This window comes from Momordica charantia (assembly GCF_013281855.1).
Source record: "Momordica charantia cultivar OHB3-1 chromosome 6 unlocalized genomic scaffold, Mcharantia_2.0 BLBB01000006.1, whole genome shotgun sequence".
In the NCBI taxonomy this organism is placed as follows: Eukaryota; Viridiplantae; Streptophyta; class Magnoliopsida; order Cucurbitales; family Cucurbitaceae; genus Momordica; species Momordica charantia.
This window is the reverse complement of record NW_028275164.1, coordinates 12,076,302-12,103,128: the sequence shown is the minus strand read 5'-3', so window position 1 is coordinate 12,103,128 and position 26,827 is coordinate 12,076,302. Positions and strand designations below refer to the sequence as shown.

Here is a 26,827-nt window from a genome sequence, read left to right as displayed (position 1 = left end):
GTAGGCGATGGTATATATTGCCCTGTTTCTTTCCTCTCACCAAATCAGTGTGGTTAGATTTGACTAAATCATTGTCCAGAGTTTTACCTTTTGTCGTAGGAATGGTACGGTTGGGAGAGGAAATGTTGTCACTCGTCAAAGTAGGCTTCTTGGAGGTTCCACCTTGTTCCCAATTGGTCCTTCGGGTGTACTGTTTTTTGAATCGATTTCCAACTTGTTCCTCAATTGTTGTGGCCGTAGAGATGGCCTCATTTAAATAACCTATTGGTTGGAGCGCGATCTGTTCTTTAATATTCGAGCGTAATCCCCCAATGAATCTTGCCACAAGATGTTGTTGTCCTTCCAATAGATTTGTTCGAGCTCCCAAGCGGTGAAATTCTTCAGAATAGTCAGCAATAGATTGGGATCCCTGTCTACAATTTTGATACTGATTATATAAAATTTGTTCAAAATTAACAGGAGGGAAGCGTTCCCGCATGAGTTTCTTCATACGTTCCCAACTTCGAATGGGTTTTTTACCATAACGATGTCTATTAATTTCCAGCTGATCCCACCACGCCGAAGCTCCACCTTTGAGTTTTAACGCTACAAGTCTTACCTTCTTATGTTCAAGTGTTCCCATGTAACCAAAAAAATTTTCGACATTCTTTACCGAATCAAGAAACCCTTCAATATCCATTTTACCATTAAAGGTAGTTTGATCAATTTTCATCTTGTATTCATTACTATCTTGGTTTCTATGTGGGTTAGGATATCTACCAAACCTGTCACTTGAAAGGCAGGTAGTTCTTCCTCCTCCTCACTGGAAGAATCTGCATTGAACTCATTCCGCCGCTGAAACAAAGGATTCTGGTTCAGTTCTTGATTGAAATGTCGTGGTTCTTAGAGGTTTCTTGGACCCAAACGGATTGTTTGTGGTCTTCTTAGTGGATCTACTTGCCCTTCTTGCTGAAATAAATTTCTTCGATCCTCCCTCTGTACTTCTTGATCCAATCTTTCTTGTTGTCCTGTGGTGCGTCGGACCGGGGATCGTTCCACACTTAAAGCTTCAAGTTTCTCATGTATAATCTCCAAGATGTGTTTAATCTCGCCAACATCCTGTTGGATGACCTTCACCTCCCCTTCAATCGACAGCAAGCGTTCGGTTGGCGATCGTGGCGAGAGAATGGAGGTCTGCTCCATTTCTTTGTTGATGAGGGAAGAGTCACCGGTGATCGACTTCTTTCCTGCCATTTGGTGCCCAGAAATTTGGGTGCTCTGATACCAACTTGATGTACACAAACACAATGGTTTCTTGGAGAGATTGAAAGATATCTTTTATTAAGAGATCAGCCTCTATTTATAGAGTTTGGCTAACAACTCATAACACGGTAAAAACTAGTTACTGTGTAGTAACTAACAACTAACTAAAGAACAAAGCTTGAAAGCTAGATCTTAAAGGAAAACCTTAAAATAACAACTAAAACACTACATGTTGGCCTGACCCTAGTTGTAATCACTGAATAGGTAGGTTTTAATTATGGGCAACAGGTTTTTGGTTGATTCCGTTTTGCAGCAGTTTTGAGGGTTGAGATATTATCGCTTTCGTGTCTTCTCTTCGTGGAGGGAGGTTTCAGTTTCTTTACTTCTGGTGATCAGCTTGTGTTAAGTGATTGTTTTGGTTTTCTCCTCAGCAGTCCTTTTGAATTGATGAGCATTTTTAATAATAGTTTTCAACATTTGTTCTTGGGCTTCAGCTGTCATCTATTTCATGGTTTTTGGTTTCTATGTTTCGTTTGTTTTTTCTTTTTCTTTTTCTACTTCTTTTGGGAGCTTATATCCTTGAAGTTTTTTCTTCATTTTCATATTATCAATGAAGTTTGTTTCTTGTTAAAAAGAAAATAATATATCTTTCTTCAGCATTCGACCATCCTCAAACCTTTGCAAGGCTTTGTCTGCCATAAAAGGATTAAATTGACAACTTTGTGAAAATCGATCTTTTAAATCAGTTGGAATTTTCTTTCGATCATCATGAGCACAAAGCTTTATGATAAACATAAGGTTATCCCAATTTATCGAGAAAACTTCATCTTATTTCCTAACCCAGAAATTATTTTGAACTGCCTTTGCAAGTGCAACTCTCTCCCATTTGACGGTTCTTCTCACTGAGCATCCCCTCAACTTACACTTCAGGTTTGAGGAGCTCCGGCTAGAGGTCCCCACTGCCCTATCTGGGGATTAAAGGCTTTTGAACCGTCTTCTACAAATTCATTCTTTCAATGCATCTTTGAGGAAGCCTTAGCAATCATTTTTGAAAAAACTGACCAAGCAAATTTGTTGAAACTAGCAAGCACATAGATATATTTTCTTCCACCCGAGGAGGGCCAAACAACTAATTCCAGAATTCAACCATACATGGAGCTTTTCTTCTGAATACGACAAGTCTTATGTTCATCTCTGACTTGCTTGAAGAACCTAAAATGCAGGGGAAGATGCAAATAATCCACCAAAATGCTCTCAAACCAGTGGAGCTGGGACCCAATAAAACTTGTTCCCAATACAACAACTTTTCAAATTCATACTTTGCAAATCCTTAAAACCAAATATAAAACAAATCTGAACAGAGATCTTAATCTCGATATCAGAGCTAATCTAGAAGAAAGCCCAACTTGGAACTAGAGAATACCTTGGGAGTCCTATGCTGAAGGAGAGAGAAGAGAACATTTTCTGCATCCTTTATTATTCAAGATGAATTTTCTTAATCCCTAGATTGCACATATTTGTTATATTAGAATATTTCTATTCTCTCAAAATTAAGAATACTGTGGTCTATCTGAGATTTTCTGTTAGTTTTTTGTACTCCAGTGGCTTGATGATCTCATTGTATTCCTTATTGCTGCATGCACCGCAGGGATATATAAAGCTTGGCTTGAAGTTTTCCAGCTTGAGGATAATGAAACAAATTCTGTTGGGGTAGTTATTTCATTGGTATATTGTATTATCTTCGCATGCCTACTTCCTGTGAATAATTATGCTATGTAGTTGGAACTCAAGTACGTTCAACTGTCGCTTAATGCTTGGTGCACTCTTTTTGAGTTAACTCTTTTTGAGTTATGGCTGATATATATTCTAGTAATACAATTTGTTCTCTTTGCAACTGCTATTCATGTAACATATTGCTTTATGTCAAGAACGTTTGGCTTAAGACTAAATGCATCATTTCAAAAAGTTTTAAGGGCAATTTATGAACCAGGCTAACATAAGAAGGAAGAGCGCAGACTTAAAAGTTATGATAACATCTAGTCTTAATGTTTTCGAAATTTGGAGGATGTCTTATCTTACATTTTCCTTTTTTAAATTTTGAAGAAGAACAAACTTTTCATTGATAGATAAAAAAGAAGCAAAATATTCAAAGATGTAAAGTCCTGAGGGAGCGAAAAAAGACTAAAACAGCCAAATAAAAAAAATAAACTCCAATTGTTACAAGAGAATAAAACATTGTAGAACAAAACACTTAATATCTTGCAAGCCGAAACAACGAAAACTATTCCTGCAAAATTCCCAAACAACAAAAATTATCCCATTAGCAAAACCACACAGCCATGAAAATTTCAGCAAAGGGCTTGTTACCAATTCCTACCTATGGTCTATTTCTTCTCTGTAGATCAGTTTTAATGAATTTGTTTCTCATGGGAGAAAACACGTTGGTAGGTTTTCCATCTCTCACCAGTCCACATAATTTCTCTTTTAGTATTTTTTTGTAAAAAACCAACGGATTAATCTTGTCATTCTTCTTTGTATTATGATACAAATCCTAACTATGTGTGTGAGGCACACAATTTCTGTGAATAGATCTAAAATTATCTTGATGAATTAATGGATCAATTTTTCTATGGCTTGCTGCACTAGTGATGCCCTTACTGTGACCAGTGTGTAAAAAAATTTGTAAATATGCTGGAATAGTCCCCTTCACCGTACAGCTTTCCGTCCATACAGATATCACATTGTTGGATATTTGAAGGACTTAACTTTTTTTTTTCCCATGATGTTTATTCTTTTTTCCATTTCTCTATTTACTCCTAAAGGGAGTTGTAGATACAATTACTTATTTGTAACTTTTGACCAAAAAAAGTTCTATTTTTTTTTTTACTGAAAGGTACATTTGTGATTTTTCTTTTTTTTTTTTGTTTAGATTTTTGAATGTTTAGTAGTTCTCTTATCAATGCAGGCAAGAATGTGCAGCATGGAAAATTTCCATTGAACTTTTTGTGGTATTATGTTAAACATCAAACTTTAAACTTATCTCAATTGTGATTCTCTCATTTATCGAGGTCATTGGGTGGATGGGTGAGAGGAAGCCAAGTCAACAAAACAGTGGAAATTGTAGGCTTGGAAATCTATTGTTCATGTCAAAGTGAAGTTCATGTGGAGGGATGCGAGGTAGCAGTGGGGACTAAAGTGAACCCATTTGAAGAAAAAGTTGACTTCATATTAGCTCCATGTGATGCAGTCTTGTCACTTTTGGTAGGTATCCGAATATGAATAACTTGATTGTTGAATAGTCTTTGCTTCTTTTTCTTGATAAAGGTTTCTATGTTACAAAATATATGCCTTGTTTTCCATTTTCCCCTTTTTATCATCATTATCATTTGCTTTTGATTTTCTCATTTTATTTTGTTTTGTGAAAGAGATTTAGTTGGAACTTTTGAATTTGCTGAACTATATACTGCTAATTTTAGTGGAAGTAACTCATGGTAGCCGGAACCTGTGAGTTGGCTATAAAATACAGTGCAAACCTTTGCTCCAAATTTGCAGAACAATTATTTGATATTTATGGGTTTATTATTATTATTATTATTATTATCATTTCTTCTTAAAGGTAACACTTTACTAGATGGTAAAACCTCTTAAAAAATCGAACCAGATCCTCTATTTATTTAAAGTTGTAGTTTGGGCGTGTTTGCGAATAGGGTTTATCTAGAGTAGTAGTCCTTCACGCTTTCACTAGTGGCAAGGACGAGAGGAGTGAAAAAATGCTCCCTCAATAACAAGAAACAAACTTTTCCTTCGGTAATGAAAAGAAACAAAAAAGTTGAAGGATTCAAATTTCTAGAGGGAAAAATAAAAAGAAAAAACAATCTAAAAAATGACATATAGAAGCATAGAAGAATGAAGCTAGAACACCAGAAGCTTTGAATTTGCTAGATCATAATGCTCTGAACAAATTTTGCATTTGTCTTCGGAGATTTTTTGAAGATACTCGAAATAATTTTGGAAATCTGTCCTTGAGGGAGTAATTACATAACTGCTTAGATTTATTTAATACACCAACCAAAGAAACAAAAAGTACCAGCATTACATAGCCGGTCAAGGACCTTCTTTTACATTCTTGAAAGCACTTTAAATAGACTAAGTTTTAGGTATTTCCAAAAAGTATTTTTAGGAAGTACTTAATTATTACTTCCCAAAAAGTGCTTATAAGGCCTGTCTTGACAAAGAAATCTTTATTTTACAGATTTGAAGTTCCAATTTTTTTAATGCTTGCAGTTGTTGACAGTTGATAAAGAATGACATTAAGGTCTTATTTCATTTTATAGGTTAACCGATCAGGAAAGCTGGATAATAGTACTCCACAATATTCTGTTAATGCCGACTTAAATAGCCTGGTTGGTGCATTGTCAACTAATTTTCCCATTGTGCTGGAAAAATATTCGATTATATTTTTGGAGATTAATGTTTATATCATGCATATTTTTCCTCGTTTAGGTTTTCACTTTGAATGACGTTCAGTTGCAGCAAATATTGAATTTATGGGATTATCTTTGCATATGCCGATTAAGAGATAAGTAAGTTAATTGTTTTTGTTAGATGTCGCATATCTATTGCTTTAACTTTGCCTATTGTTCTTAAGCTGTAATTTCTGCTACTTTGCATCCTTTTCTTTCTTTCTTTTCTCCTTTCTTTCCTGTGATTAATTTATTAATTAATTTTTTTTTTGGTCTACTTTTTCAAAGAGGAAGGAAGTAGGCGTTGTTAGTTTTTATACTGCTCTTTCAAATTTCTCCAATGCATGGATTCTAAACTTCCCTTATCTGGTCCTACTTTTTTTATTGGATGCACTGCTACTGGTGGATAAATTCAATTAAATAACTTGATTATTAATAAAAGCAAAAATCTTGGAATCTTTTTGCTACCCATACCAAACATTTGTTGTTGATTTTAAACAGTCACCACACCTACAGTGCATTCCATATGCAAAGAAACCTTTATATTTTGTAAGAATCGGGCAAATTACTAATATTGTTCTAATCATTACTCGAGGCGTAAAGACTTCAAGCTCAATGCATTTTCGAAGAGGCATAAGCCTCTTATGGTTCAAAGAAGGTGTAAGTCTCGAGGCTAAAAGTTAGAGGCTTGCTGAGGCAAGCCTCAAGGCGTAAGCCTCAAAAGCTTATTAAAACATGGCATTTCATAAAGTGGTTGTGCGGCAAATGGTGTCCCTCTTCTTGTACCTTTGAATCCACAACTACCGACGAAGGACCCAGAAATTACCCGACCCAGTGACCATGTTGTCCTTTTACTGTTAATTATTTTCCTTGAATTTGACTTCTTCCTAATTGTAGTTACACCTTTTGCACATAACTACATAAGGGCTATATTTCACAGTGCACCTAATCTTTTATTGTGCAGATATGGAAGATTTCGCCCCTGGTGCTCTCCCCTGTCAAGGAAAGTCAAGGGTTGGCAAATATCATGGTGGCATTACGCACAAGAATCTGTCTTGTCAGATGTACGAAAGAATTTAAAGAAAACTTCATGGAGATATCTTGGACACAGATTGTAAGTGTTTATTTATTATTTATGGATGCATTTGCATGTAATCTTTGTATGTACATACCTGGAAAATCATGTTCTGGTTACTTTCCTTTTTTTTTGGAAAAAGAAAGAAACTTTTTACTGATAATATGAAAAGAAAGAAAAATGTTTGAAGATATTAACTTCCAATGGGAGCCAAAAAAGGTAAAAGAAGGCAACCAAACAAAGAAAAAGCTCTAGAAAATACGAGAGCATAAACAAATAACCAAAACTAAAACCTACAATCTGCGAATGAAAGCAACATAAGAAAACCTATTGGGAATGAAATAACAAAAATCTGAATCAGCATAGGCTTGAATAACTTTCTTCTTCAAAACTTGCATTTCCTAAACTGACGGCTTGCTAAAGAGGTTCCAAAACAAACACTTAATTAAAAATAAAATATCTGAAGAGCTGAAAAGTATTAAAAAAAAAAAACTTCAATAATGTCTAAAAAGTCGAGTGGAGGTTCTGAATAAAGAGGAATAACGAATTAAAGAAGGATAAAATTCCCCAATGTCATTGAACTTCTAAATCAGAATCAATGCTACTATCGCTGACTTCGTGATCCTCGGAATAATCTGAAAATTCTTCATCCAATGCCTCTTTGACAAAGTCATCGTTAGTTGAATGAATAATTCCTTGAGAAAGATGAATCTAAATCTTCTTTCAAGACCTCAATTTCAGCAGAGGAAGCAACCATCAAAGAGGTAGCTTTCGAACCCTTGCTGCAGTTTGACTCCATTTGGATCCTCCTTGGATGGAGGAACTGTCTCCTCCGTACAAGCTCAAATTCGAGGTTTAATTTCAATGAGAGTGATCCCTACTTCTTCAAAATAGCGAAAATGGTCTTCTTTTTGTTTCTGAAAAGAGGACTATCAGAGAATTGGATGGAGGAGAGAGTTCCTCATTGAATAAGTGACCCAAGCTTTCTCCAATTCAGAATTTAAAGTAACCTCATCCACTAACTCCTCAGAAGAATTTGGAGTCATGTTAATGAGACTTTTGATTTGATTCAAAGACCCTACACTTACGTCTGGTATAAAGATGCGGTAAGGGATCAATAAGTCTTCAATTTCTTCATGCATAAAGAAAAGGAAAAGCTATTCAGACTTCCTTTTAAACTTTAATTGAATCCATGGCTTGATAAATGTCTGCCGCATTAATAAAGTCTTTAATGAGCATTAAAGCTGGGAGGCTCGGTAATACCTTCAATTCCACCTAAAAAGTGTTGTTCTTTAAGCAACCATCTTTCAATGACTTTTCAATTACCATAGGAGCAATTAAACGATCTTTATTTAGTGCGCACACGACCTCTAACTTGTCAGAGAGAGACTTTTCATTTTTCCCATACAAAAACCTTTCGTTGTCTACACAAGCAGCCTTTGGAAATTCTTCTCGAGCCTTTGGCTTCGGAAACCTTTCGTTGTCTACCAAGTGTTTTTGGTTGGATTTTATTTGTTTAATGATTGTTACTTTTATTTGTTTCTCAACTACAGAATCTATCGTCGGAGGTATGTCAATTTGTACAGGAAAAAGTTGGAGTTTCTTCATAACGACCAGGTAATTTGATCATTCCTCATTTCTGATAGTAAACTGCAGAAATTAGGCTGAAATGCTCCAGTTGTAATTTTTGCTTATTCTTGTCAGGTAGCACAAAAATTTCTATCTATCAGTTTAAATATTCCGGTTGTATTGGTTGCTCACAGTGTTTTTTGAGCTCGAGGTGCACTAAAGCGCGATAGTTCTTAGGGACTTAATTGCTTTCCTTTTTTTTTTTTTTAAATAAATGGGATTTAATGAAAGAGAATAATTGCCAAAATATCGTTGATTTAAGAACAAAAAGAAGAAGTTTTTATTTGGGTTTGTTTCGTCCCCAAGGATGCTCTTTGTTTGGGATTTGCAATTATAGTTTGATGAAGCTTTCAAGCTGTCTTTTCTCTCCATTCAGCTTTAAAAGACTTCATTGATTGGAGTTTCTTCAAATCTTTTGGATATCCAAAGATTGCATGAAGTCTTGGCAGACGAACAGTTTCAATTTGGCAACGTTTCTCATCTACTCAAAACGCAGCAGTTGGCACAAACAATGTGGCTAGTCAGTTGAGCACCCCTATGGTTAGAAAAGAAGTGGGCATTGGTCAAGAAGTGGGCATTATTGGCCCTACTGTTTTTCAAGAGCTAAATGCAGAAGCTATTTTGAACCAAAAGTCAAAAGGGCAACCCGTTTCCACCGGGTATGAAGAATTATGAACAATTAATTCAACCCCTTCCTTTTTACTACTCTCGTAAAAAGCCTAATACTAATTTTGGAAATCAGCTTGCAAAGCCCTCAGTAGTTGAAGGGGTTCAAGTTAACCTTAATAAGGCTTTCTTTGAAGAACGAGAAGTAGTTAGTAAAGATTGTTCGGATAAGGTAAATGTTCTGGCCATTGGCAGTATCCACTCCACTAACGAAGGTTTGCCTCTTAAATCATCTTCCATAAAATTCTCGGATAATGATTTTGGAGATGAGGATGGCGCAATTAGTATTAGTAGTTTAGACTCTTCTCCAAAGTCAGACATCCCAATTGAGGACTTTTCTGAGCATTCCTATGCGGATGATTTTCAATCCTTATTTAACGAGCAAAAAGAAGATGAGAAACCTGTTCTCCCACAACAAACAACCATTCCTTCCTTTTTTGAAGAAATGGGGATTACCCTTGTCCCAATTGAATCTATTCTCTGAGTTTTAAGTTGTTCGAAAGGTTGGAATGTTCTCAATTATGCCTTCTGCATATTTTAAAGCTTTGCAATTTTAGTTCGGTTGGTTGGTTGAGGTTTTCAAAGTCTTCTCCAGCATGTGGTTTGACATTTAGTGGTTTTATATATGGAGGCTTTTTGAAGACAACGTTGAGGCTTTGTATTTGGTGTTTTCTCCTTATTAGAATTTCGGTTGCGGTCTGTTCTTGTGCTCTATCTTCTACTTGGTTCTTTTTGGAGTTTGGTCTTTGTTTTTGGTGCTAAGGAACCTACTCGGGGCTCCCCATGGTTTAGCCACTGGGCTACGGTTCCCTATCAATTCTATGTATTTCTCCCTTGTCCGACTTTGCTTCACAGCGTGAGGTGAGCGTCAGTGGAATGCCGAAGATTGGATGGCCTGAAAAGCTGGGTAGGATTTCGGGCGAGCTGTGGCCCTCATGCAATTGTTGTCCCTGGTTTTAGTTTGTTTTCCCAAGCTCGGCAGCAAGCAGTTTTTCTAAGTTTTGTTTTAGAATGCTTTTATCTCTTTTGAGCTTGTCTTGCTCTTGTTGCGATATTTATTCGTTATTTTTCTATTCTTCTCTCTTTTCTTTTCTTTTTTCACCCTCTTTGAGGTTTTTTATCTTGAACATTTTTCCTTTTCATATATCAATGAAAAGTTGTTTCTTGTTAAAAAAAAATAAATTATAGTTTGATGACAATTAAATAATTTTTGAGGCATAGCTTTGAAGGTTGGGAGAGTGATCTAACTTAGCTAAGCACATGGATTTCTCTTTTTTGATTGATTGATTGATTTTTTTTTTAACCAAAAACGAGCTTCTCGTCCATATAATAAAAAGATACATTTGTTCAAAGGATATGAACTCTCGGGGGAGTGAAAATAAAGGAAAAAATAAATTGCAGTGAGCTAATGATGGTTAATAAAAGCCTCCCAATTCAAACAAATGTGACTAGGCGAGTAAAGAGAAAACATGTTGCAGAGAGAATACCATTGTGAAGCTTTCAGGATTGCTAAGTCATAATGATCCTCTCAAAATCTTCTCTTGTCTTAAAAAATTCTCCTATTTCTTTCAAACCAAACTTTCGTAATTATGGCTTTAATGGCATTAGTCCAGAAAAGGTTGATATGAGGAGAAAACAATGGTCCTGATAACAAGTGAGAAATGTTCTTGCCTACTTCTTTGTTGAACACCCACTTAATATTGAAAATCTTGAATAGGGGTGGCCAACAATTAACTGAATATTGACATGAAAAAAGAAAACGATGATTCTGACGTTCTCCAACATCTTGAGTAATTATTGATTGCTTTTTTGATGTCTATTAATTGAGGTGGCTTTATCATTTTTTTTTAGAAAGAATACTAAAGATTATATTAACGAGGAGATAAGAGATGAAGATATCTGGCAAGGCCCGAGGGTTACAAAAAACAATCCCAATTAGTTGTAATATGCACGAGGTCTAGGTTGTAATTACAAGAGCATTTAGATATAAAATATTTATGTCTTGTTTAATTGGGGTGGCTTATACCTTATTCTCAGAATTTTTATTTTTCTGTTTTTTCTTCTCTTTTCACTCATTCTAGGAGTTTGTATATCTTTTCATCTTTGCCTCTTTTATTCTATCAGGGAAAACTTGATATATTGTTAAAAATTAAGGACAAAAAGAAGTCAATATCATCAGGATCACTTGTTATAATTGCAAAAATATATATAGATTTCTCGAATTTCTGTAATCCACTAATCCATTAACAAGGTGTGATTTAAACAATTTTTTACTTGAAGAATACATAATAAACATATATGTAAAATAATTTTGTATTTTTTTAAAGAAGTCTGCACTAAATTATTTGTGAAAGTAATTTTTTTTTTTGAACTAATAATTTTGAAGACAACGATGTTCTTTTTTTCAATAAATTAGAGAGAACAAATAACATGTTTGATATTATTACCAAGCATGTTTGTGTTATTTCGTTTTTTGAAAATACGAAACAAGAAATAGAAAACGGGAAATGGATATTAGAAATATGAAATGAAAATGTCACTAAATGGGCCTTAGATGTATTATTTACTATTTATTACATTTGACAAAAAATATAGTAAACTATAAATATCTCGAACAAGATATACAGAACTTTTTATGGCCATTTTCCTGGAAATGTAAAAGAGAAAATGAGCTAATGTTAAGAAGAAACTTTTCCATGTGACAATTTATATTCTTGAAACTACGTTGCAACAGGATCGTTAATATTTATTTACCTCTTGACTTTCAGACTGCACATCTTATTTAGTAACAATGAGGGATCTCATTTTACATATTTGATTTGGATATTCAGTCCTTCAATGTTGTTTTCTTTATTATTTTTATTTTTTTACTCTGATACGTCCATTGTTTCAATTCTCAGTCAATTGATGATAACATTCTTAAAGAATTGGAGGTAATGGAGAAAGAATCAGATATAGAAGATATTTTAAGTTATAGATCGGCTGCTGAATGTGAGTTACAGGTAACATGAACTTATGGATAAAGTAAGAAATAGTATTGATACCAGAAGCATGTTTCTATTTTACTCGGCCATTTCAATGTTGTTAGGCACACGTAGAGTTTTCTTTATCTAGGTGGGTCACTTTCTTCACTGAGGTGCACAGTTGAAACTTTGAAATAATTCTACAGTTAAATGTCAGGATCTCTTGCTTCTGATAAGAATCAGACGTAAATTATTTATCTGGTCTTTGGGTTTCAACTTCCTACTTGTTTTTCAAATGCGTTTGCCCTTTTCTTTCTTTCTTCATCTTGCTGCATCCATTGTGTGACATACTAACCTTACTTCTATTTCTTTCCTCATTTCTAGCACACCATCCTCTGCTGCTTCCTCCTCTCTTCCATTAATTTCCTGAAGCTTCTGATTATTATTGTATTCCAGAAGTTTCATTCGTGTTCTTCTATCTGATAACATTTTTAGCCTTGAAGTAGGATATGCATTTCTGTAATGATCCTTCTAATTATTTTTTTGTATTTAGAACTTCCTTAAAGTTTTGAATGTTTTATTTTGTAGTTTAATTTTGGAACTTTAATTGTCAACCACCCTTTCCTACCTGTCCTAAATGAATTGATTTCTCTAATATTTTGAGACTTCAGTCAAGCGGTGATTTCTCTCTAGTTTGATTATTAATTATTTCTTCAAGGATATTTATATAAATTTTGATGTCTTGATACCCCGTCTTTATTTTCATTCTATTTTTTAGTTCTCTTTTCACTCCTACTTAGAGTTTGTATCCTTTGAACTTCTTTCATCAACAATGAAATGGTCGTATCTTTTTTATAAAAAGATAGTTTGAGCAAGATTTCTACCATTTTAGCAAATTAGATGATATTACTGTTCTTTATTAATCTCTCACTTTCTATCTTATTTAAACTTATTGTAAATGGATCAACTAGCATCTATTTGGCAGTTTGAGGCCAGAAATGGTAGCTACTGCTACACAATCAGCTGTTGAGAAGTCACAAGTCGATGATCGTTCAATGAGGAAACCTCGGGGATGGTTGAACTGGCTATCCCTTGGTATGTTAGGTGCTGGGGGTACTGAAGATTCATGTCAATTTTCTGGAGTCATTTCAGATGATATTGTCAAGGTATTTGTCTTGTTTTGTTTTGGTTTTTGTTGTCCGTGACAAACAAAATACTTTCACTTGTCTTTGTAGGACATATATGAGGCAACCAAATTCCACCCTCAAGTTCCATCTAACGTCAGTGCTGCTGATGAAGAAAGGATCTGTTTCTGTGCCATCAAAATTGACATTCATCAGATATCAGCAACTTTACTGAGCATGTATGAGTTCCGAACTTTCTGAGTCTCAGTAAAATAGAGTTGATTGTGCTCTATGCACAAGATTTGTTCATTGCAACTGAAAAAAATGACAGCACTCATTTTTTCCTTTAAATGATCTTTTATTATTATTATTTTTATTTATAGAAAAGCGGGAAGCAAGAATGAGATATATATCTTAAGCATAAAACCCTTATGAAGTTAAAGAAAGATCCCTAAGTTACTGGGATGAGGAAAAAATAGAGTTGTAAATATCTTTCAATATACAGAATCAATCTGACACTTTGAAACTCTCTCGTTGCTGAGTTTCTAGGTTATCTGTCGTTAAACTTATGAAACAACATTTATGATTACTATGCAGATGGATGTAGCCTTTTCTTAAAAAATATCTAAGTTTTGATGTTGGCATAATTGAATTTCTTCGTTGGTGGCTTCTGGTTTTGTATTGTTAAATTTCTTTTCTTAATCGTTGTAATTCTCCTTGTTGAGCTTATCTACCAGTTTTTTTTTTCCTATCTTTTCCCTTCATCCCTCTGGGGTTTGTATCTTGAATATTTTTTCTTTTCATATATAATGAAAATTTTTTATGGTTAAAAAAAAAAGAATAAAAACATCTTGTATTTGAATTTATCAATTTTTGAAGGCGTTGCTGCTATATTAGAATCAGAGTAACAAACTGTTTTCCTCAGAATGGGGACTATGGTTTAACATTAAATCAGAATAAATAATTTCCCATCTTCTAAGGTCAGTTGAGCCGAAATGGGGATTATGGTTTATGGTTGCAGTATTTTGTTGTAAAGAAGGTACAGAGTAAATTAGTAATTGTATTTCAGGTAAGTGGCCGAATAGGTTGAGTCAAGCTCTTCATGAGAGGCATATTTCTGTTACTAAGTTTTGTTGAATGATTTATTAATAGATTTCTTCATGAAAGGCTTGGCCCTGTTATTAAGTTTTCTTGAATGATTGATGAAAATGATTATTATTTTACTTTGATATGAAGATGTTATTCCTTCTACAATTATGTCAATGATGTAATTATTTTTTCGTCAGCAAATATAATCAAGAAGTTGCAAAGATGATATTCATCAAGACAATGGTGGAGTGTAAAATTTGGATGGAAGCTGCAACCATCAATATATTAGTCAATTCTATAGAGATGGTCAATCCACTGAACCAGAGAGTTCTAATTTTTCTAAGAATGGTTGTGTTTCTTCTCTTCTTTGTAGGGCTTAGCTTTCTGTTTCTTCTGATTGAAATGAATTGGAGATTCTTTGTAGCTTTATTATATTGATATGCATGTATTTAATGTGATGGTAGTATATTTCAGCATATGCATATATGTACTTATGTAGATAGTAGTTTTGATTATAAGGTAATTTTTAGTGTTTGGAGAAGTGTGGTTGGAACTTTGGTGTGGTTTTATGGTTGGAGGCGGATGAGTGCTTGAAGATTTGGAGGACATTTAGGTTTGGGATAAAATCATTGGTCTTTGCTAATATGCCATGGGAAGGTTACAATTTTGAAGATGTGGCACTAATTAGGAAGTGTCTAGTTAGAAAGATATTTCTTGGAAGATACAGTTTTAATTTGATAATTTTGAATTTATTTTGAAATCATAGCGTTAGAAATATGTTCCAACTCAATAGGAGTCTTGTTAGAAATGGGAATTATATCTCAATTATATAAATCATTTTGCTATTTTATTCTAATTTTATATTGCTTTTGCAATAGTCTTTAACTCATTAATAAAGCTACAATTCATTGTTTTTTTTTAACAAGAAACGAACTTTTCATTGATGAATGAAAAGGAACAAAAATTTGTTCAAAGATATGGATGAGTAATAGAAAAAAATATAAAAACACGAACTTTTCGTAAAATTGTTATGAAATGTTAGAAAAGGGAGAAAGACCCATTCATTGAGATTACAAAAGCTTCTCCCATTGGATAGGAGAGAATTGTAACTGTAGTTGCAAATAGGTATAACATGTTTATGCCAATATAAAGCCAAAAATAGGGAGAGATCAAGTAGCCATTCGGCCGGTCTTTCTTTGCCTTGAAAGATTCCAGCATTATGATCATTCCCAATAACCCAAATAATGGCTCTGCTGATGTGCATCCACGTGGTCTTCTTCCAGGAAGGGGTGGTCTTTTAAAATAAGTGTTAAACTGTCACACTTGTAGGGAAGGGCCAAAGACCAATTAAAAGCTGTAATAACTTGTGACCATATCTTCGAAGTGAAAAGGCAGTGGACAAAAATTTGCCTGTGACTTATTTTTTGCTTTGCACAAACTGCACCAACTTATTTTCTACCTGTCAAGCGTCCTTGGATATCATCCTTTCAAAGGGGAAAAAAGCTTAATGAATTATTTTCGAGCTTTTTTATGAGTCACTGACAAGAACGAAATCAAAGAATCTTCAAAGATGTGGGTTGATGCTTTGACCATTTTCTTGACGCTTTAGTTTTTTTCTTTTTTTTTTGGCTGTATAGGATTATTTATGGCTACACAAACCGAAACCATTGAGGATAGTTCTACATCTGGTCCAAGACGAACTATTGTATGGGATTTATTGAAACCATCGAATACAGAATATGGTTAAGTGGCTCATGGGTGGGGAACTATGCCTTTGATGAGTTTTGAGATGGGTACATTTATGATATTCATGTCTATTATTTTTTAGATTTATAATTCTTCCATTTTACTGGACAGAATTTCAATGAATTAGATTCAATTCACAAGAACCCCTAAATAACTTCATGGTATAAATGCTCAGCCCTCTTTCACTTATATAACTTTCCTTCTCTTTTAACAAATTGGACAAGTTTAATGCTCAGCCCTCTTTCACTTATATAACTTTCCTCTCTTTTAACAAATTAGACAAGTTTTATGTAGCTCTCGTAGATTGGGGTTTTCTTCTCTTTTTGTAATTTCATACCATTAGTGAAATTGTTTCTTATTAAAAAAAAAAAAAAACTGTACCAATTCGGAGAGTGCCATCCATGGATGTCTTTTTTGCCCACGGTCATGGGTATTGAGGCAAGTGTGTTCTGAGCTCCAGAGGAGGAATTTTATATTTTTTGGGTAGTTCTCGTTCCAAATCAGCTTGTAAATGTAATTACTGTTTGAAGATATTTCCCATGTAAGTCTGTTGGCCAAGGATTTAGTAGAAAAAGACCTCCCTTTTCAAAATTCCAAGCCCAATAGTTGCTTCCGTTGGAGGGTTTATACGTTGATAAAAGAGAGATAAAAGATGCCCGCTCACTTGTTTCGTCATCCTTTTAGTTTCTACAAAAACCCATAGCCCAAGAGATATTTTTTCATCCTATAAACCTTCTATAGAGGCATCCTTTGGGTTGGATATCACAACTAATCAGGGATAAACAGTGGACAAGGGTCTGAAACCTTGCTATGGATGTCTGAGTAAATAAGATTACTTTTAAGGACAATGTGTTTCCAGTGGGCTGTTAGAAGATACATTAGACTTTTGCACCGGTTTGAGATCAAATTGGGTAGATCCATACGTGGCCACAAAAACCTTTCTCCATAAAGCAATCTTCTCGATATGAAATCTCCAAAGCCATTTATCAAAGAGGGCTTTGATTAATAAAATATTCTCTTTTCTGTAAAAAACAAATGACAATATTGAGTCATTGACTCTATAATTTTATATATAGAAAGAATTATAGAATTTGGGTATACAAGTTAGAACTTATTACGCTGAAACCTTATAATATAGTATAAATGGAATATCTTTTAAATAATTTTTTGTTTACCTAAACATCATTTCTCTCTTATATGCAGCCTCTTTGTGAGAAAGACGTTGAAGAGACTGGTGGTCCTTCCTGTAGTTTCCAAGTTGATGTGTCACCCAAACAAGAGGTTAACCTGTCTGTAAAGGTGCTATTACTTTGATATGCTTATTTGATGCTGAATAAATGCCCATCTTGATTCTTGTCTTTGAAGTCTGCTTCTCTTCAGTGATATTTCCTGTGTATTGCTTGTAGGTGATGCTGAGTCCATTAGAAGTTACTTACGATGCCAAGTTTCTTCTTTGTTTGTTGGAGTTTTTTGATGGATTTAAGTCCTTCCAATCTCTTCACAGAAGGGTAACGAAAGATGTAACTTCCTCGTGGTGTTCTCAATTTATGTACACATCTGTGTTTCGAGCTGTTAGTAGGACTATGCGACTTATACCTAACCGTGATTCCATTTTTGTGTCAATAACTTTGGTGATAATTAATAATTTTAGTTGGCTTTTGTTTTCATTGAAATATTCTCTTTTTTTCCCCTTAAATTATTGTTGTTGTTTCCTTCCAACATGGCCATATCTGCAAAGGAATCTTGTATTTTATTGAAATCATGGTGTGAAATTTGAACTATGAAGGTCGCCCCCAGAAGTTGGTATAATTTATCCTTTAATTGAAACTTTCTAGCTTGGAGCCTTTTATACTATTCTATTTCTATGATCAATATAATTGGAGGTTGTTTCTGTAACCTCATTTTCCCTTGGTTTGTGGATATGCCTCATTTCCCCAACTGATATTTGGCCATTTCTTCCTGCAGGTTCTTTCAACTCTAAATGGAATTGAAAATGCCGAAGCTCGACTGCTTTCCAAGGCTCGGTAAGTTTAACTTATAATTATTGCATGACTTGGTAATTTAGTAATTGTTGTAGTCTATATCCAGTTGTCTCATATGTTGCATATGTAGAGTGTCACATTTTGTTGTTTTTGCTCCTGCAGATGCATAATGTCAAGGTATAAGAGAGTTATGTGGGACATTACTGTCAATGGTATTACAGTTTATGTTCCTTGGAATACTCCTTCAGAACAAAATAACTTGGTAAATGTCCTTGTTTTGTTGCTGCAAGTTTATGTACATATTCTGATAATGCAGGTTTTCGCACTTCCATTAAAAGACACCTGAAGTTTACTGTGTTGAGAGAGGAATGATATTTTTCGTTCTTAATTTCCATAAATAATTATATAGGAGTACATTTGATACTGGATGTAAATGTTCTTAGGAAGGCAAACAACCAATAGTTAAGAGTACTTCCCTTGAGCCACCAAGTGTGGATATGATTTAGGGCAACTATAGCATATATCCCAAGAGCCAGATGCTCATGTCTTTTGCACTTTCCTATCTTGTTGTTTTGAAGATGCAATTATTTGTAGCTTGTTCATACATGGTTCAACTGGTTCCTTTTAGTTGTCTTGAAACGGTGCTACACAATTTACAATCACTCCAGCATTAAGCTCTTCTTTAATCAAATTCTTATCATAAATCATAATACTGTCACGTGGGAATACAATAATTACCACATTCTCAGAGGGTTTCCAAACATACATGGTTCAACTGGTTCCTTTTAGTTGTCTTGAAAAGGTGCTACACAACTTACAATCACTCCAACATTAAGCTCTTCTTTAATCAAATTCTTATCATAATCAAAATCCTGTCACGTGGGAATACAATAATTACCACATTCTCAAAGGGTTTCCAACCATTGTATGTTTTCAGATGGTCAATTACCTTTACTGACAATAAGAACGTGGCTTTCGTATTTTTAGTTACTAATAGTATCTTCTTCACTATAATAACTTGGATTAATTATGTAGACCAATATGTTATTTAGTTAGCTGGGTTGTTAGTTAAAGCTTTGTTAGTTAGTTTCTGTTATATTATATGTTAGTTGCGGCTGTTAGGCTTATTTCCCAGCCCTTGTTTTAGATCCCTCGCCTATATAAGGGAGGATGGTCATTTCATTTTTAAGTTTTCCAGATTTAAAGAACATTCCCCATTGGGCTACGTCAAGCAGTATCAGAGCACCATTGTTCTTAGGCTCGATACTTCAAGTAAGAAGGATGTTTCAAATATTGGAGATTCTTTGCTTGTCCAAAAAGTGGCGGTTCCAAATCTCGTCCTCTCTCCATGATCCACAACCACTCGACTCATGATGGTTGAAGCCACGGTAAAAATTGTCCAAAAGAATGTGGTGGAGATATGACAATTGTTACATGATGTCATTACTCGGCTGGTCACCATGAATCTACAACCAAATCCTACAAGATTGGATCAAGAGGATTGATCAAGATCGGTTACCACCTGCACCAAGATTGGTCGAAGAACCTTTAGTTGCTCCAAGAAGGGTGCAAGAACAACATGATCTGCATTACAACCAACATATGCACCTTCCTTTTTGGCGACAGCAGGAAATCTATGTGGATTCAAGAAGACGTACCTGATTAGGAAGGAGACTGGAGGAATCCTAGGAATTATAATCAACATTATCAAGAAAATAATGGATTCAAGATGAAGATAGACTTACCAAGTGTTGATGAAAAAATAGATATTGAGGGATTTTTTCGATGGATCAAGAATGTAGAGAACTTCTTCAATTATATGAATACAGCGGACAACAAGAAGGTTAAGCTAGTGGCTTTCAAGTTAAAAGGTGGTGCTTCGGCTTGGTGGGAACAACTTGGGAGAAGATGAAGAAGTTGATGCAGGGAAGTGTTTTACATATCAACTATGAACAAATTATTTACAACAAATATCAAAGTTGCAATAGCGGAGTATACTGGAGAGTTTCTGTAACAATCGAAAAAAATATATAAATATATATATATATTTAATTATTATTTTTTAGTTGTTTTCTTTTATTTTCTCAAAGATAAACTTTTTTGTTTTAGAAATTATTTTTTTAAAAGATAATTTGTTCTTGGTATTTAAAAAAAAATAAAAAGAAAGAGTTTTATTAAATCTTTATAATTTTATTATTCTTTTTAAATAAGGATTCGTTAGGGTTTATTATAAAAGCCCTTAAACCCTAGGTTTTATTTTTCTTAAATTGCTAGACCTAGTTTTCTGTCAAAGAGAAAAAGAAAAGAAAAGAAGAAGAATTTTGGTATTTTTTTTCTCAAAGATCAGTAAGATTTTCTTCCTCATTGTTTTAGTTTTATTTTTCTTGATTTATAGTTCTTTAATTCAGTTTATTGGGAAAAGTTTTGAAGCCTTTGTTTTTTAGAATAAAAGATTTTAAGGACTTTTTACCCTAAAAATTTTCCAGAGTTTTTGGTTTCAATCTTTTGTTTATGAGATTGTTTTTGGATTATTTTGAGACTCTTTTTGCATAAAAAGTTTACTTATTTGTATCCTATAAATTATAGTTTGTTGTTATGATTTTTACCGGAAAAATTATATGTTTTTACCAAGTTTTAAAGGTTTTATATACGGTTTTTCAGATCTGATTTTTCTATAAAAATTAGTAAATTGTTAATTGTTTTATGGAAAATTCTTTGAAGTTTTATTTTATAAAACAAAAAATTTTTAAGATTTAGAATCTCCAAATTTTCAATTGTTTAGAAGGTTTTTAAGCTGGTTTTATTGAGAAACTTTTTGTAAATTTAGTTCGTATTGATTTATATCGATTCTTCTAATTTTAAAATTTGTTATTGTTGAATTTAGAGGCATTTTAACCTAGTTTTCAGATCTGGTTTTGTAGCCCCAAATCCATACTTTCCTAATTATTTTAGATAAAAAAGTGTTTTGAATGAGAAAATTGGGTAGATAAGATTTGGGTTAGTAATTGGTTGAATTTTAAATCCTTTGATAGGATTTAAGAATTGATTTTGGATATTGGTTGTTTCTAGGCCTCTAAGTTGACAACTACCAAGGAAGAAGTAAATTAGATTCGTAGGATTTCTGAAAGAGGTAAGTAATTTGTCATATCCCTTCGAAAAAGTATTGTAAGTGATTTACCGTATCCTTTCGAAAAGTGTTGTAAGTGATTTGTCATATTTCAAAAAACTAAAATGTATTTTGGATTTGATAGGAAGATTTGAAATTGATATTTTGCATATGAAAGAAGTTTTATTATGGATTTTGAAAACTAATTTGGCAATTGAAATTATGTTTATTTGCAAAGTATTTGAAGTATTCTTAAATGATTTGATAAAGTTTTGTTTAAATTTATTTAAAGGTTTGAAATTGATGTTTTGTTTATTTGTGAAATATTTGAAATCATGTTTTGGAGAATTGATACAGTTTGTTTTAAATTATTTCAATGTTTTGAATTAATTTAATATTGAAAGTAAGTATTTGTTTTGCATTTTTTTTAAAGATATTTTGATTGATTTGATAGGGCTATCCGGATATGCCATGATTTTGTTTTGAGGAACGTTTTGCTTATTTGGGGTAGTAGCCTAATTTGGAATTGATGGATTTCTGTTCTGGTTTATGTGTGGGAAGACACTTTTGTGGTTTGGCATTCCTTGAGAATGAAGATTCCTGTGTGTGTTATTCACTCACATGGCCTCACACTTAAGTAACTTTGTTCTGGTCGATATTATTTCGACAACTCTGTTCTGGTCGATATTATTTCGACAACTCTGTTCTGGTCGATATTAATTCGACAACTCTGATAGAAACTTCTGATTGATTTAGTGTTACCGACGGGTAACCTATGTTCTGTAGGCTACCCAAATAATGCAACCTTCCACTCTGATTTTGAAAGTATGAATGAATGTAAGATTGTTTTGAATGTTTGAATGATTTAGTTATTCGAAAGTTTGAAAGTTGTACCAAATGTTTTAGAAGGAATTTTGAAAGTTTTGATTGGAAGAAAGTTTGTTTGGAAGGATTTTGAGTTTGATCAGATGAAAGTTCGTTTTGAATGAATGAAAGTTTGTTTTGAAAGAATGAAAGTTTGTTTTGATTGACTGAAAATTTTACCTTATTTGAAGACTTTGTTTCTGAAAATTTAGTTTGTTTTGAAAGTTGTGAAAATTGTATTAAATATTTTAAAGGACTTTAAAAGTTTTGATATGTTCGTATTTTTCTTTTTTTTATGAATGTTTTGAAAGGAAAATGAATTTTGAAATTCGATATGGAAATTGCTTATTGAGTATTTTTGTACTCATCTTTGTTTTCCTAAATGTTTTTCAGATGAAGGATTGAATGATCGTTCTGGTAGAAGGTGAAGTTTAGCATAGTGGCATGAGTTTGAAAGTCATCCTCCTATTTAGTTAAGTTAGTTTAGAAAAATTCTGTAAAGAAATTGCTTCCGCTGAATAATTTTAGTTCTTAAGGTTTCTTGAAAGTTAAGTTTCCGTATTTTGTCAGAATGACCGTATTAGAAAATACGGGTTGTTACAGTTTTATTGATTGGGAGCAAGAACAAATCATGGTGAGATTGACCAATATCAAGTAGCACGGTATATTAGTGGTTTGCGGGCAAACATCAAGGAGCATTTACAATTGCAGCTAATTGGTTACCTTAATGAGGCCATAGCCATTGTCGTGATTGTGGAAGAACAACAATCGAACAAATTCAAGATTCAATACTAGCGGAGGAATGTTTGGGATGGATAGAATATTAACAAGAAAGGTACACCTTTTTTTTTTTTTTTTGAAATCCATGTGTCCAGGCCCGCTTGCGCGCACCTTGACTAGTCACGGGTCAACCGCCTGACTTTATTATATTTGGTTGACAAGGTAACTCGTAGGATATTAAATCCTAGATAGGTGACTACCATGGTTTGAACTCATTCCCTTTAAATCCTTTGCTATTTACATTGGCTCTCATTGACCACTTGAGCCATCCAAACTATAGTGATAAAAACTCTGAATGACCATTGCCTACTCAAGGCCGACATTACGTAAATGTTTTCGTTGTGGACAGGTTGGTTATTTATTAATGAATATCCACAATGAAAAATTGTTAATCTCGTGGACGACACAGATGATATTGAGGTTGAACATAATCTTGGTTTTTATGAGGAAGTTTGGAATGAAGGAGAACATGTTTCTTGTGTCATTGAACGACTTCTTCTGACACCTAAAACCGAGTCTTTCCCACAACGCCATTCCCTATTCCGGACTCGATGCACAATTAATGGGAAATTTTGTAATATCGTAATAGATAGTGGCAGCATAGAGAATATCATTTCCAACAAGCTTGTTACAACTCTGAATCTAAAAACTTCACCCCATCCAACACCTTTCAAAGTTGGTTGGATAAAGAAAGGGGGTGAAGCTCAAGTTTCAGCTATATCCACTGTCCCTTTGTGCATTGGAAACATTTATAAAAACCGTATTATTTGTGATATCCTTGATATGGACGTTTATCATGTCTCGTTGGGATGCCCGTGGTAATATGTTACTGAAGCCATTCACAAAGGACGTTGCAACACCTATGAGTTCTTATGGATGGCAAAGAAAGTGGTATTACTACCATTGACTACACACCAAGGTCTTAACAATAAAAATAAAGATAAGGGTCAACTGTTCCATCTTTATAGTGGCAAGCAAATGATGCTCCAGCGTGATTCCTCTATCCTTGGCCTAGTTGTTTAAAACTTTTATTCATCTGAATCAAACCTAGTCCAAGAAACGTTTACTCGGATTGATCAATTCCCTAACATATTGGATATACCCTCTGATTTACCTCTCCTCCAAGACATCTATCATAAGATAGATCTTGTCCCCATTGGCACCCTACCCAACCTACCTCATTATCAAACGAGTCCAGCAGAATATAAAATCCTTAATGAGCAAATACAAGACCTTCTAGCCAAAGGACACATCCAACCTAGTTTAAGCTAATGTGCCGTTGCAGCTCTTTTAACACCCAAAAAGGATGGGTCGTGGAGGATGTGCGTTGATAGCAGGGTCATCAATGAGATTACAGTTAAATATAGATTCCGTATCCGTAGAATTGGTGATTTGCTAGACCAACTAGGGGGTGCAACATTCTTTTCCAAAGTTGACCTCCACAGTGGCTATCACCAAATTCGAATATGGCCTGAATCTCCAACATTCTTTTCCCAGCCCCTGTTTTAGAGCCCTTGCCTATATAAGGGAGGATGCTCCTTTCATTTGTAAGTTTTCCGAATTTAAATAACATTCCCCATTGGGCTACGCCACTTAATGTAAATAAATAAGAAAAATAGATTTTAAAGTACTGTCCCAATGAGTCAGTATATCTTTGTAAGATTATATGTGGAAGAATTCTTAAATTTTCTTGTTCAATTCTACTACTAGCCTATCTCATGGTACATCTAGCTATGAAACACCTGTCTATCAAGTTTGTGAATAAAAAATTTACATTCTTTGTTTGCTGTTGATTTTCTGGAAAACTGTGGCGACCAGTCCTTTGGTTTAAGTTTCAGCTTACGTCTAAGAATGTTATGCAGATTGGCCCAGGTTGAAGTACCTATGAAGAGTCTTACTATATATATGCGCTTGGATTTTAAATGGGATTCATTTTTCGTTTGTTTTATAATTAGTTTTTCTGGTAAGACTTACCCACTGTACTTATATGTCCTATAAAATTATTTTTAACCATGGCCACATGCATTACAAACGTGACTTACCTTGTTCAGCCACAAAGGTGAATTGTTCTGCCGTTAAGCCCCAAAATACAGTTTTCTAGGACTCCCGTTGGGCATGATTAAAGATGCCTCTTTGAAACATGGAATATTTACTTAAACTTTGTATGATCAAATGGCAACACTAGAGGGGTGAATACACTAAATAGAGTTACCTACCAACTTTTCAAATTTAAAAATAAATTCAAGCACAACAAATAATTAAGCAGTCAACACAAAAAAGGATTAACAATAAGAAGAGTTATTGTGTAAATTAGTTTTACAATCCTATCATGCAATCTAGCATGATGTAGAAATTAAAAAGAGAAGGGAAGAAGTGACGTTGGAAATTTTTATAGTGGTTCGTAAATTCCTACTTCAATCCCCAGGACTCCTTAGTGTTTTACTGCAACGGCCTTCTTACGTGTGACAACCAAATCAATTGACCATCTTTTTATCCTAGGCTAAAGGGAAGCCTCACATCCTTTTTATTGGTTCAAGATCCAACCAACTGTATTTTCTCTCAATCCAAGGTGTACCCACGCCTTAATACAAAGCGCAATTAAAAATAAAAAATGCAAATACCACAATAAAAATACATAAGTTTTGCACTTATGTAATGGCTAAAAAGCTGCAATATATGTCTGACAAAAAGGTAAGCAAGTTTATGTGTAGGAGGGAGTGAAAATCTGGAAGAGTTTGATATTTTAAGAGCAAAACGATGAAGAAAAGAAAACTAGCTTTTGCTTTATAAATTGTTGTTGATGAGAATGAAGTTATTAGCTTTATATAGAATTTCAAGGATGAATTTTAGCCATTGGATTTATTTTATTATTATTATTATTATTTTTTAAGATACTAACTTTTCGTTGAAGATATGAATAGGAACAAAATGTTCAACGATACAAACTCTTTAAAGAGTGAAAATAAATGTAGAAAAACGAAAGAAAAAAGTAATTACAAAGGACTAATAAAAGCACCCCAATTATTAAATAAGAACATGGGACTAATTCGAAAAGGAGTCCATAAGAGAACACCAATGAGAAGCCTTGAACTTAGCGTAATTGAGACAATCAAGCGTAGCTCTACGCTTTCTTCGAAGATCCTCAAATTCCTCTCAAATCATAATTCCTAAAGAAAACTTTTCACAGCATTAATCCACAAAGCCCGCACAATAGATGAAGGATGAAGAAATCCACATAGCAATTGAGGCAAATTAGCTTCTGCCCTGTAGTCCAAAACCCAGTCAACCCAAAATTGAGAAAAAAGAGAAGACCACCCAATAGTAGCATAGGAATAGTGGAAAAAGATATGGTTAAGTCTTCCCCATTTTCCTTGCAAAGAACACAGATAGATGGCAGCAAAGTAGAAAAAAGGTTGCTTTTTCTGAATAACATTTGTGGTATTAAGCTTCCTGTGAAGAAGAATCCAAGAAAAAACATTAACCTTTCTTGGACACTTCGATTTCCATAATGCAGCAAAAAGATCTTTAGGCATTGGAGAAGCATCTTTCATTCTGTTTAGGGAAGAAACACAGAAAAAACCTGAAGATTCCAAATACCAAATTCGATGGTCAGCCTCAGCACTATCCGAAACCTTGCATAATATGGCCAGGAGATCTTGCATTCAACTAACTCATTGTCTTTTAAGGATCTTCTTGACCCAAAATGCCATGAATGAGTATTAAGATCCCATAAATCTGACACTTTGCCGAGGGAAAGAGGTGAAATTTTAAAGAGATTAGGAATTCTAACCTTTAGAGGATTATTAGTAATCCAACGAGAGTGCCAAAACAGTATTTTGCTGCCACAACCGAGATTAAAGGAAACGAAAGATTCGACCAAATGCCACTGTGTAGAAATGTTGCTCCATGGGCAGCGCTTACAAATGGACAAACACGGAGAGGTGAACCAGCCAAGAGAATCTAAACCATGAATACTCTCTACTACCTTCCTCCAAAGAGAGTGATATTCAGAAGTTAGCCATTGGATCCATTAGCCATTGAATTTAGGGTAAAAAAGGATGAACAGTGTAGATAAGAAGAAAGATAAGAAAAAGAAAT

At 34.1% G+C, this 26,827-nt stretch overlaps 1 protein-coding gene across 6 annotated transcripts in view; it reads left to right on the top strand.

The window, feature by feature from the left end:
* Window positions 1–26,827, top strand: part of LOC111018256 (vacuolar protein sorting-associated protein, putative (DUF1162)) — an 89,544-nt gene that overhangs the window by 32,410 nt on the left and 30,307 nt on the right. The window contains exons 7-20 of one of the 6 annotated variants that reach the window (XM_022294272.2): window positions 2,891–2,952; window positions 4,311–4,503; window positions 5,577–5,645; window positions 5,746–5,825; window positions 6,670–6,819; window positions 8,334–8,397; window positions 11,976–12,077; window positions 13,010–13,204; window positions 13,274–13,401; window positions 14,449–14,599; window positions 17,201–17,296; window positions 17,404–17,505; window positions 17,963–18,021; window positions 18,142–18,241. In XM_022294272.2, coding sequence (XP_022149964.1) covers window positions 2,891–2,952; window positions 4,311–4,503; window positions 5,577–5,645; window positions 5,746–5,825; window positions 6,670–6,819; window positions 8,334–8,397; window positions 11,976–12,077; window positions 13,010–13,204; window positions 13,274–13,401; window positions 14,449–14,599; window positions 17,201–17,296; window positions 17,404–17,505; window positions 17,963–18,021; window positions 18,142–18,241 — 1,551 coding nt within the window. Of the gene's footprint in view, window positions 1–2,890; window positions 2,953–4,310; window positions 4,504–5,576; window positions 5,646–5,745; window positions 5,826–6,669; window positions 6,820–8,333; window positions 8,398–11,975; window positions 12,078–13,009; window positions 13,205–13,273; window positions 13,402–14,448; window positions 14,600–15,895; window positions 16,045–17,200; window positions 17,297–17,403; window positions 17,518–17,962; window positions 18,022–18,141; window positions 18,242–26,827 lie in introns of those variants that run through there. The other 5 variants (XM_022294271.2, XM_022294273.2, XM_022294274.2 and 2 more) reach the window with 5 other exon arrangements.